Genomic DNA, 13,367 nt, shown 5'->3' with positions numbered 1-13,367 from the left:
GATGATCCTGTGTGTAAATTCCAGCAAAGACGAGGAGATCAAACTCCACATATCATGAATAGAAGGTCGTTTGTGGGGGGTTAGCTGTGACCTGTTAGGTAGTAAAATCTTTTTCAAATGCCAATTTCTTCGACGGTCGGAAGATAAGATTTAATGATCCTTTGGCATTTTATAAAGCGGGGCTCGTTTTTTCTGCTTGCTTTTTCCTCATCCCACCTTAGAAAAAAAAAACAATTTCTACAGGCAAACATATAATTTGCTTATGCATACGTAAGTAAAGCCACCTTGGAGAAAGTAGAAAAGAAAAGAGAAACACCTACACATATTACTTTCATTGAGTGCCAGCATGTTTAATGCTTGCAGTGTTTGTGGTTAAAACAGGCTAAAGTGAAACTGGACCTGGAGCATTAGGACGACTAATAGAGGGGGTCCTTGGAAGAAGAATTTCTCTGCTGTAAGGGATCATTAAAATGAAAAACTTTGAAAGCCCTTGTTAAAGAATCCCAAATTCCTAAATAATGATGATAGAGCCTTTTTTTTTTTTTTTTGATGTCCCATGGAACCTAGGCAACTTCAGTTTCCCGCAATGAAAAGAAGAAGAGCGAAATGTGACCGTTTATGTGTGACGATGATGAAAGTCGGAGCCTATTAGACGAGGCTCACACGGAGAAACGGGGGGGGGGGGGGGGGGGGGGGAAGCTTCAGGGAGTGCAAACATTTCGTATCACGTAGGCACTTTAAAAAAAAAAAAAGAAATCTTGTATGGCCTTTTTGAGCTGGTATAAATTCAGGGGTTTGACCCGGCAAAGGCTGGCATGCATAATCTATGACATTGCCGTCATCACAGAGTTTCTCTTCTGCTTCCTGGGGAATAGATTTTGTATCCCTTGTGTAAGATGAGTGGCTCAGTCACAGACAAGGGTGCTTCCGCTCTGCAAGCGCTGTAGCTCACAAGCTCTGTCACTGTCACGTCTCTACCAGACGTCTCAAGTTCTGCTTCTTCCTTAGGGTGGCCATACGGAAGAGCTTTAGGGCCACTGAAGAAAAAAAAAAATTCGGAGGCTAAAAAAAAAAAAAAAACCCTTTGTGGCCCCAGAAAAAGTCGAAAAATCAAAATCGAGATTTTTTTTTCGGAGGCTAAAAAAAAAAAAAAAACTTTTGTGGCCCCAGAAAAAGTCGAAAATCAAAGTCAAGATTTTTTTTTTTTCACGGAGGGAAAAAAAGTCCGTGCATCCACATGCCAGCGCGTGTGACTGCTTCCTCAAAATGCATATCAGGCGGTTTAATGAAGTGATGAAAAGATGCTTCAGGACAGAATCTAGCTCATAAACACGGTACAGTTATCATCAGTATCAGGACTAGAAGAGACAGAGCAGCCTGCTGCGTTGTTGCGTCGCGGAAGTTCGTCGAGTACGAAGGACAAAGGCACGGATCCCGGGCTGCTTATTTAAATGTGTTCTTATTAATCAAGGAAATCCTGTGTAAAATCACATGTCCATAAGCAGTAAGCAACCCGATATAGTCAGAATTAAGGGATTTAATGTGAATTCACATCTACGGGCAAATGATGAGGGATGGATAGACGTCTCTCCGTGAAAAAAAAAAATCTCGACTTTGATTTTCGACTTTTTCTGGGGCCACAAGGTTTTTTTTTTTTGCCTCCGAAAAAAAATCTCGACTTTTATTTTCGACTTTTTATGGGGCCACGAAGGTTTTTTTTGTTTTTTTAGCCTCCGAATTTTTTTTTTTCTTCAGTGGCACTAAAACTCTTCCGTAGTGGCCATACACCGTGAGGTGAAAAAAAAAAAAAACAGGCAGTTGTTGGTATACCTCAGAATGGGGCTGTGGTGTATAGTGAGCAGGGTTTGCGGACAACCTTTCCAACTGTCGTGCGACGACAAACAACCTGAGATAATCTTTCTTTCGACATTGTCAGATATTTCAGGAATGCCATCTCGCCAGCATCAGATGCTATTATGCTTACGATGAAAGCACTGGACCAAAACAACAGCTTGCAGTGGGGATACGCAACCTCAGAGACAAAACCCACAGTTTACACGACACAGCGTAATCATTGGCACGATGGCAAAGGTTTTTTTTGTTGACAGTGAGCCATCAGCAATGGAACCAGCTTTTCACAGTCACACCAAGAGGACCAATGCATTATTTTTTTCCATTAAAGAAAAAAATCTAAACAAAACACTTGTCACACCACTAAAAATGATAAAAGAGCAACGTACTTAATGTTGCTCTTGGTCGAAACATGGTTTTGAAATGTGATGCACTGTTATCCCTGTTTATTTGCCCGCTCAATGCAATATGTTTCAAACAAGTAACTAAAGCTTTTGAAATGTTGAAGAAATGTTTATTCTTCCTTCCGATTTTTCAGAAATGTTAAACTAGATGTCTGTATTTCTATGTGTAAGTATATATGAATGTATTTCTAGGTGTATTGGATATAGATTTATTTTTTTGTATATGTATTTTTCATTTTGTATGTATGTTTGTATGTATGCACATTCATATTAGTGTATTTTTTTCTTTTTTTTATGTATTTGTATTTCGTATATTTTTAGTCATGTCTGGAACAAATTAATAATTGAAATAAATAAAAGGCTTTGTGCTTTTTCTATGAGCTCATAATAAGAGTAACAGAAAAATGTCCTTTCAAATATGTCTGATTGTGACCATTTTATATAGAAAAAAATGAAAGGTGTGTCATAAATGATTTTCTTTTGTATCTCACTTACATACTTTTATTTCATTTAGTTTGAGCCGGCTGGTGATCCTGGAGCACTCATTGACAAGAATTCCACATTAAAAAGAGTGCTGACCCCTGGTTTGCTGATTCCCACAGAGATAAATTGCTGAACCACATTCTCTGTTATCTTCTCTCCTGTTTCCGCTGCACATAAATGCCACTAGAACCACGGCTTAATTCTTTGTTTGCCTCATTTATTTACTGCCGGGGAGCACCGGTGGTTTACGTAGATGATGTGCAGGATAACGTTGTTAGCCTTGGAAAGTGATGTACGCCGAAGCTGCTGCCAGCTCCGACTCAGCATGGCGGCGATGTGCAGTCAAACTTACTGTCATACCCTACTTTATGAAATCCACTTTGCACAGGGTAGCAGGTAATAAAGTTTTAGGACTCCTTGCATCGGTATGTAGAAAGCTTTAGTGTCCCAACTCTTTTTGTCTGTGTTGTATGTGTTCTCACTGAGGTGTCCCTCTCATCTATTAGATTGTCTCGTGCTTTTGTCCGTCTATCTTCACTTTAACCTTCTTGCTTTCTGTGTTTTTATCACTCTGTTAATACGAATCCATCGTTCACGTCATCCCCTTTCTTGCTCGCTTTATGTCATTACTTAATCCAATGCAATAGGTACTACCATCTCATTGCTATTCTATGCTTTACAAAAATTAATATTCTTTTGAAAAATGGAAAAAGCAGACTAATCTTTTATGTTATTTTTAACTGTTCAAGTTTGCTGGATTGAATATGCGTTTTTAGTGTCCCGCTAAACAAAGGCCAGAGTGCCCTATTTTGCTTTTGCAACCCATACTGGGCTTAATTTATTTAATGTCTCTTCCCTACTTTAACCTTTCCCCAGGCTCTCGTCCCCGTGACTGCGGTGATCTGTACGCCAGTGGTCAGAGAGAAGACGGCATCTACTCTGTATTTCCAATCCACCACCCCGCAGGCTTTCAGGTCTACTGTGACATGACCACAGACGGAGGAGGCTGGACAGTGAGTCAGAGGATAACACACACACACAGACGCACACACACACACATATTGCAATACGTGAACACACACAAAGCTCTTAAGCTGCATGCATAGCTCCCCAAAGTAAAAAGATTCACTCTGTCGCTACGCTTATGTGAGGGTTATAATCAAAATGAAAACAGAGAAATGGAAGAGAATTGAAGGCCCTTTCACCCTCTCTGCTTTTACTCATCGTCTCTTTTTTGTTTTTTCCTACTTAGTCTCTCCCAAAATAAGAATGATTCACTGAGCATGAATTTGTCTAACTGCCACATTACTTCCATTCAAGTCAGAGCTGCCTGCTCCACGAGGCTCCTGTTTGTCTGCACACCTTCTGTGATTGCACTGTGTACTGCCTTAGGAACGCCAAGCATCAGTTCGAAACCATCTCATCAAAGAAGCATCGCACAAAAGCGAGGAGATCTTACAGGCAAATTTCATTTGGACCCGTTTCAAAGCGTTGTATTATTATTTTGTGTCATTTAGAAAACAGAATCCTAATTGGTTGCATGTCAAGTGAGGACGTCAACAGGTAGTTTTCCCGGAGAATAAAGACGAGCGGTGACAATGAAAGCCACTAAAACATCACTGAGAGACATTGTGGTTTATTTTGTTGAACAGGGGAGGTAAATGGTGCAATTATAGCAGGGTTGAAGATTCAAAACCAACAGTAATCTAATTTATCTGTTCATGCTGAGATCATTTTCACAGATACAAAGACGGCTTGCATAGAATTGGAAAGCCAGATCACACTTTTATTTATGCAAACCAATTTGTCCCTGTGCATCAAACCCACTAAAAAAGAAAGTCTTTCTGTTATATCTGACAACATTCCTGACCAGTTTATATTTTGGGGGTTTGTAAACCTTGCAATGCTGTGTCTTTGTGTAATCATGTTTTTAAAGGATTTTATCTGCTGAAAAGGAAACTGTGAAATGTTTAGTTTCTCTAAACATATGCTTTTTTCTTCCCCCCTTGATCAAACATCTGTCAGTCGTCTGGCCTTTCTAAAGTAAACATCAGTGTGTAAGTGAGACTGTATACTGGAAGCGCCGTGTCTTTTGGGAATGAGAGACAGCGAGGTGAACAAACATTGACACGGAGCTGTTTGAAGTTATATTTGGAAGTGTAGTTCAGATATATTTTACTGTGCGCCTGCATACACAAGCAGTTGAGTCTCCCTGACTTGAGGGGCATTAAATTCATCGGAATTCATTTCCTGAAAACTATAACTATTTCTAGTCCCCAATCTTTACTCAAAACTTAAAATATCCATCTGTCCACCCACTCATAATTAACACTAAGTCATCCACGGTGCGCTGAGGTTAATCCCAGATCACAGGATACCCCCAGGAGAGGTTGTCAGTCTCTAACAGGGCAAACAAAAAGACTTTTCATAGAATCAGGGACGTTCTACCTATAACTTATATGAACAGGTGGTCTTTTTGAGGCCCTGGTTGCGCGACAGTGTTCCAAGAAAAGTTTCGCACTTACATGACAACGTGTTTAAAAGAATGTTGTTTTGCATGGGAATTTCAGAAAACACCCAAAACATATTTTTATTATTTAGGGTCAATAGTGAGTGCTGTCGCCCATTGTCAACTGGGATTCATGCCACTCTGGAGGCCTCCACTGTTGTTATCGTCCATCTACTTGTACATGTACAGAATAACTGTTGTGCAGAGTATGGGGGACATTATTGCAGCAAAACTATTTGTCAGTTTGTATAGAGAGTTGTCTGAGTTTTGGACAGACTGATTGAAATACAGACAGAGTTGTCAATGTGTAAAAGATTTTTTCAATGTGAACCTGAATCTGCAAAAGTTGTCTCGTAGTCTGACTGTCTGTAATTAGGTATTTAAATGTGTAAAACACCTGCTCATCTGTATTAGAATTTGCACATGTATTAGGATTTGTCAGTGCATACAAAGAGTTGTCAAGATATACAAAGATATTTCTAATTGAAAAGTCTGTTTTCAGTTTCAAATCCTGAACATACAGACAACTCACCAGTTACGAGTTGAGCAGTTTCACAATTGGCTGTTTTTTTACATGTGACTTTTGCTTCAGTTCTGCGGTGACAGGATTCGAAGTTGTAAAGAGAGGGTTTTACTGCCCTGAATGCAGGCTCACAGGCTCCTCTCCATATGCATTGACAAATGGTTTTGCTACAATAATGCCCCCATAGCGGAGCGCATGTACAGTCGTAATGTTTGAAAATGTTGTGTGTTGCCCCATTATACAGAGCTGGAGTCTGAGCATCTTCATAAAGCTTCACCTTAGGAGCTGTTTTCAAAAAGGTGCGTTTTCAGTGGCTCTGTGGAACCAGCGCTGTGTAAATGGCCACCCAAAACGCAAAAGAAAAGTTTTGCTTTTTCACATGAAAATGTCGTTTGGTAAACAAGCCCTTAGTGTCCCCGTTAGGACGACGTCCCCAAATGTGCGCGTGCTCACACACACACACACACACACACACACACACACACACACACACACACACACACACACACACACACACACACACACTGCGTTCTGAAGGGTACTGTAACAATCCTCAGGAAAACCAAAACAGTTACTAATAGAAAAATGAGGCCTTGCAATGCTTAAAAGAGTTAGAATTTTCTGTTACACAAAAGAATCACGGTCTTTATTTTACAGGCCATGATTCATTTTCAGCAAAGCATCCAGGGGCCGGTTTTGGAATCCTCCCAAACTTTTCAAGGCTTAAATTTGAGAGGGAAAAAAACCCCCAAAAACCTTGTGAACAGTGATCTGTTTGGGAAATATTTATCTATTGTCATTTATTTGTTTGTTTGTTTATTTATTTATAATGTAATATAAAAATGATGCATGAAAAATTCTGTGGCGTGAATAAATAATTTTACTTCGATCACATAGAAAGTTTACAGGGCTTGTCGCTGCATTGTTGGCAGTGCTTTGATGGACATTTGAACATATCCCCCTTTCAATGTGTGAAAATGCTAAGAAAGTGTACAGTTTCTTCATTTTCAATCAATATAAATGTTGCTTGAAATATTTGGCTGCAAATAGGTGATATGATTTTATCTGACCTCTACAAAGTAATGAACACCTTATACTAGTGCCGCGCACATATTAATGATAATAACGTATTAATACACGTACACGCCTAATGAACAAGATAAAAAAGAGAAAGCTAACTGTATATAGCTTGCATAAGTTCCCTTTAAAGGTGTATTACACCTGCCGTTCACTTTGTACCTCCACTACAAACACATCACACTTCAAAGTTCAACTCAAGTCACTGTCTAATTGGCAGGGCAGTACATTGTGTGTGTATGTGTGTACTTGTAAATCGTTGACTAACTGTGTGAGATAGGCAAGGTCGCAGCCTCCTATCATCAAATAAAGCGAGACTGTCAGAGTGACAGAGTGCTTAGCACAGCATGATGGAATAGAGCTACATAGCAGCCTGTCAGCGGGTAAATGCCTATGTGTGCTTGTGTGCTTGTGTGCTTGTGTGCTTGTGTGCGTGTGTGTGTGTGTGTGTGTGTGTGTGTGTGTGTGTGTGTGTGGGTGTGTGGGTGTGGGTGTGGGTGTGGGTGTGGGTGTGGGTGTGGGTGTGTGTGTGTGTGTGTGTGTGTGTGTGTCTGTCCGTGCATGCATTACTGTTTAGGGAAAACTGAATGGATCTATATGGAAATAACTTGTTTTTCATGTCCGCCTCTTGAAAAGCTTGTATCGAGTTTAAAGTTTGCATGTTGTCCTGTTGATGGCATTTACCTCACAGCTGAGATTGAAGCGATAATACAACAGTCACTGATCCCGCATGGTGTGTTGAGCTGATTGTGATAACGCTTGAGCCTCATTAAGAGATCAGTGTAGTGTGATCCAACAGGGGCAGGTAGGGAGACAGGAAGCTCGGTGAGTTGAGTGGCTTACTGTCTAACGGCTGAGCTTAAATAAGGAATGAGCCATATGCTGCCACACCATTAGCATACTTTGACATACCATAGCGGCGAGGCAGACGCTGCTGCAGACAGACGCGGAGATGAGCAGGTTACTTGGAAGCGGGAGGAAACATAAAGAGAAACCGGAACCCCAGACGAGACAGTGAATAGAGAGGGCTTGAAGAAAAACATCACAATCTGATATGAAGAGTGTGGAAGTGAGATAGAAAGATTGAAAGAAACAGTAGGTGAAGATCTAGTTCATATTTCCTTCCTCCCTCAGATGTGTCTTACAATAACATCCGTCTATTCAGACACATTTGCATTAAAAGATGGTGTCCCTGAGGGGAACTTGGAAATAATGGAGCTGTCGTAAGTCTCTCCAGACACCGTCAGGACAACTGTACTGCCAGTCAATGATGACCTTTACATTTTTTTTTCTCCACGTGTCAGTTCTTATGTCTTATTGCTCAATGCAGTATATAATCACGAGAAACCTCTGGGAAGATTTTATCTCATGTATGGTAGCACAGGAAGAACCATGGCCTCATCTGTGACTTGCAAAAGACAACAATCTTTCCAAAATTATAAAGAAACTGAGACTCAGACATTCAAAGTAGACATTAGTTGGGGATTGGGGGGGGGGGGGATCTACCCCTTGCTGCTTGCTGCATCCTCCTCCTTATCCCCCACCTCATTGTGATTTAAGCTGCTCCTCCAGCAGACCAAACAACAGACATTAACTAATTGTATGCTGAATTCTAAGCCGAGCTGTCAGCTTTCAAAGTGAAGCTCACATTAGTTTCTCCAGACTCACATCGCCCACTGTTTGCTTCATGCCAACTAGTAAAATTTGGTTGGGTGCCAGACTTCCAGCATTTTTCAGAAGATGTTGTGAACAGATGATTTATCTGCAATAATTGACGTTTGTTGATGAGTGCTAGCTAAAGTATTTTATTAGCTTTTTTTGTTTTCATTTTGTTACAGGATTACATTAGTTATAATAATGTATAACAAACCATGGAGTTCTGAAGCGTTGTATTCTAATATGGTTATAATTTTTTATTCTAACTTTCGCCCAAAAGATCATCTTCATATTTGCAACTTGCTTGCAGTGAATGATAAAGCAAAATGAAAGACTTTTCCTGTCAGTCACCCATACTCTGAATCACTCCTTATCCTTAATTTGTGGTGGATAAATTGAGTTGCTTCCTCAAGGTTCATAAAAAGGAAATGACAATATGTCAACAAAGTCCAGTCAAAGATCAATAGCAAAACAAGGACGGGAACAACGATAGGCTTCTACAGTAATGAGGTTTTTTTTTACAGTACAGTTGCATAGTTAATGGAGGATTTGTGAAAAGAGGAATATCTCATAGAGTAGATAGTGAGAGTTCAGTGTCAGGTAACAGACTTGTGCCAGGACACACCTCTTTGTGCCAGTAAGAGCTGTTTACATTGGGAATCTGCCTTTTCTAACAATGTGTAAACACCGGATGTCGGAAAAAATATAGTAATAGGGATGATTAGCCCGAAACATACAATCATTTCATCAGCTGTTGGAATCGGAAGCTGTGGCTGTGGAGTCGAGCTGGCATGGGTGCACTGAGCAGCAATCACTGCAGGTAATTGTAACAGTCTGAGACTGTTATGAATATTCACGGGGACGGAGAGAGAGCCCGAATGTGCCACAGCGAAAGGCAGGAGGTTAAAATAAACAAAAGCTTCCCTCACAAAACCCGGAGCACTGTTACACAAACAGCCTAACAAAGGTAGAGGCAGACGGCTCGGTCTGGATCCAGAAGGCAGACATGAAAACAAAAATATAAAAAAAACAAGTGCACACTAACAGGCATGGGGCAGAAACTTACACGGTTACTGAAACTACAAACTCGTGAGCGCTGCAAGGGCACAGTAAGCGTACAGAGATCTGTATTTATGTACAGCTCCAGAAAGCGTTTGCAGGTGGGCTGATTGGGATACTGGGAGCAGCGGAGGTGGGTGTAGTTGGCAGGAGAATCAGTAAAGAGGTGGGGGAGCGCAGAGCCACTGGGCAGATAATGGCTTAATAGAGAGAGTGGGAGATGTACAACAAGAACACATGAACCCTTTAAAATAATTGAAAGGAAACACAAACCATACATGTACAACATGTACACAGTACTGACAGGAGAAAACACACATATACAAACACACACAGCCACACCGTGAAGGACTTTACATTGATTTACATCCATTTCCTGCAGATGTATTCAGAAAGCATAAATCAGACGCAAGGCAAAGAAACTGGAAATGCATTCACGTTGAACATTATAGGAACGTTAAGATCATTTCGACTAAAAGAATGACAATTAACACATTTGAAATTTCAACAAATAAAAAAAAAAATAGCAAGACATGATCGACTTAAAACAACTTGCATATCAGATAATCATCTGCAAACAACAGGATTTTAAGGAAATTTACGTTAAATTTACCCAGTTTCAAGAAGTTAATTCCCTATTGGCGAGGACTTTTACAGACTGTGATTTTGCTCTGGATTGAATTAGTAGTGACAACCACCATAAATACTGCATTATCCTGTACGTCACTTGCAACCGGCGCCGAGTGATGCCAACAAAGACTTGAGCTGTGGTTTTGGCAAATGAATTTACGTTCATGGAAAAAATTCATGGAAGTAGACGGAGACTGAACATCATTTTATTTCCTAGGGAGTCTGCAAACGATTGTTTTGGTGCAGTTCTGGTGACACTTGATCGGGATGTCCGCAGCATTTCCGGCTATTGCCAGCAGCTGTGCAGTTCTTGAAAATGTCAGAAGATCATTGCAGGCTGCCTGTCTGCGAACTCCTGTTACTGTAAAACTGGATATCACCACAACGGACTGTCTGAGACGGCTGAGATCACACAGCGTAAACTGGCCTTAATGTGCTCCACTCACTTCCTGTTGGTCAGGACTCTGGCGGCAGCTGTCTGATGGTTTTTGTAACTCTCCCTGCATCTCCTTTCATTGTTACTACAATCAAAACGTTATGAAAACAAACTTTGTCCCCTGTATTTCATGCAATATATATTGGAATGCCGATATTCTAAAAGGTCATCGTTAATAAAATCTAGTGAAACCACTCCAAAATTTTTATTTAGGAGTTAGGAACAACAGCAGAGTCAGCTGAACCTACTCGACACCTGTATTCACATTTAGAGACGAGAGGAGAGAGGAGAGGAGACATCAGTACGGGCTGATGTAAATGCTTGTCAGAGGGAATTGGTCAGTATTTCTCCCGTGACATAACTCACGCCCTGGGGGACTGTCGGACCACACGGGTGGGAGGGATGATGGCAGATAGGACATAAAAGAGAGAGGCTGTCATCACTGTGCTGCAGGCCTCTTTAGTGCTCACATACCACACCGTTCGTCCTAACTGTGGAAGATGATCAAACAAACATATATGTCTACATGTATGTAGACACAAATACTAAAATATGTACGCACACAAACCCCTCCAGCTTCGCCCTCGCATGGGAAATACCGCAGGCAAGTTGTCCACCTGTTTCAGCAAAGAGAGATTTCAAATGCCATTTAAATACAGCCTCACGGCTTAGGGTAATGTCTTCTATTATTACTATTTTATTTGTTAAAAGGAAAGGACTAAAAATGACCACGGCATAAATAATGAATGAGAGTAGATATATCAGAGTGCAGTGTAGGGCCCTGCATTATCAAATGGAGCTTTTATCAGAAGCACTGCAATCACTCTCAAATATTCAATTCAGCTAAGAACTGAAATGTAAAAGTTTGAGATTGAATGTACGATTGTGTGCATGTTGTATCCCCCCCCACCATTTAGAGGCTCAGAGTGCCTTTTGAACATTTCAGAGTGTACTGTATAGGCTTTTCATATCTCTATCTGCTGCAGAGCTTCTTCAATATTTCATCTCTGTTAGTTTATTGGTTTGCAAAAATAAAATAAAAGACAAATAAAGAATCCAGAACGGATGTTTCAGCAGCCGCGGGAATTGAAAACTATGGCATTGAATTCGACTTTCATTCAAATTGTCACTTTATAGCACATGTTAATTATTTTTGTCATATATTGTGCTGACAATTATTTTCATTCTGATGAGATTGTGTGAGGACAGAGAGGACCTGAAAGAGAGCATGAGCTGTCAGGTGTTAGCATTATCACAAGGCGTGTCCTTTAAAATATTAGTGGCATTAGACAGGGCTGAATGCCGGTTGTGCGAGGAAAGGTTATACAGCTATGTGACGGCTGCAGAATTAACATTCACAGATTTTATATCCCTCTGTACATGACATAATTAGGCTTACTGCAATCACTCCTGTAACACCTATCGAGCGATCTAACCTGTGATCGCAAGCAAGTGTGTTTCTGTGAAAACTCGGTTTTGTTTTGTTTGTTTTTTTCTCTTTGCCATAGAGAAGTGTGATCATTATAGGTGATAAACAATCTGTTGTCTCATCTGTATACCCTGTCAAACTTTTAGGCTACAGGATTTATATTCAGGATTTGTTAGTTTATACTTTAGTCTCGCAAGTACCATAGCTCGAAGGGTGACGTTGTCACTCGGCCAATCCACTACTTAACTCCTGGCCACCTCGCCGTTGACCTGGCCAGCGACTTTGGCGGTCTCCTGACCTTCAGCGGGTTAAAAAATAAACAACCTTATTGGATTTGTCCTGCACGGCATCGTCGACTGTCTTGACCTGCTAACTTTCCAGTGCCGCAGGATGAAGTCGGTTTCAAAATTTTCCTGATAAAAAAAAAAATCCCAGATCAATAGATTGAATGACTTTTGCATCAGCAGCAGTGTGTTAAGAGCTGCATTGGTCAACGCCAATCATTCAGATCATTTCAGTTCAAGAATATCCCCTGCTTAACATCAGCATCAGCACAGCAAGTGGGATGAATTAATCATAAATGCTCACGTTTCTGTAATTTGATAGTATTTTAAGGCACTTCCACTTTGTAAATTGCTTAAATTACTTATGTCGAAGTCATATTTCATAACCTACTACTTTTAAAACCCTATATGTAAAATAATACCCAAAAGTACTGATCTGCTTTTTTCTTGTTCTCTTGTTTTTTTTATTTATGAAACAAATTGCCTTCTTGTATTTTTAAATGTTTTTCCTACTCGGGATGCCAAACACATTTTAGATCAGTGGCCACATACAACCCAATATCATCATGAGTTGGAAAAAAAGTGTTATTTTGTTGCGTTTAAACGTAACTGCTTTTACTGATACGTGATTACAATGTACACAATGTACTTTAATACAGGTTTTTCATCGACTACTAAGTCTCATCAAATTGGCAACCAGGCAAACTCTATTTTTCTTCTTTCTTTCATCCAAAATGCCAACAATTGTGATTTGTGAATGGTCACAGTAAAGTACAGACTTCAAACTGAGCATCAGTGAATGAAAGACGTTTTCAATTTTCAAACCTTAAAATGTCTCGTGTTGCATAGGTTTTGTCTCTTCCATATTCTAAACACTGAATTTTAAAGTAAATAAGACGGTATAATATAAGATTATTTATCAGAGATCCCCCAGTTTGACGTACCATATGTCTTATACTGTTACAAGACGTTTTGATATTTAATCCTGCTCATATTGTCCAGCACTTTAATAAATAGATCCGTCTT

The 13,367-nt window shown here is 40.1% G+C and overlaps 1 protein-coding gene across 2 annotated transcripts in view; it reads left to right on the top strand.

Annotated features, from left to right (window-relative positions):
- The window catches only part of fibcd1b (fibrinogen C domain containing 1b), a 144,426-nt gene that overhangs the window by 63,450 nt on the left and 67,609 nt on the right, over positions 1–13,367 (top strand). For both annotated transcript variants that reach the window (XM_080476380.1, XM_080476379.1), the window contains one exon: positions 3,615–3,751. In XM_080476380.1, coding sequence (XP_080332506.1) covers positions 3,615–3,751 — 137 coding nt within the window. The remainder of the gene's footprint in view (positions 1–3,614; positions 3,752–13,367) is intronic.

The sequence above is a fragment of the Lipophrys pholis genome (genome assembly GCF_963383615.2).
Source record: "Lipophrys pholis genome assembly, chromosome: 12".
NCBI classification, from domain to species: domain Eukaryota; kingdom Metazoa; phylum Chordata; class Actinopteri; order Blenniiformes; family Blenniidae; genus Lipophrys; species Lipophrys pholis.
Note: the sequence above shows the minus strand (reverse complement) of the source record. Positions and strands in the feature narration are given on the sequence as shown.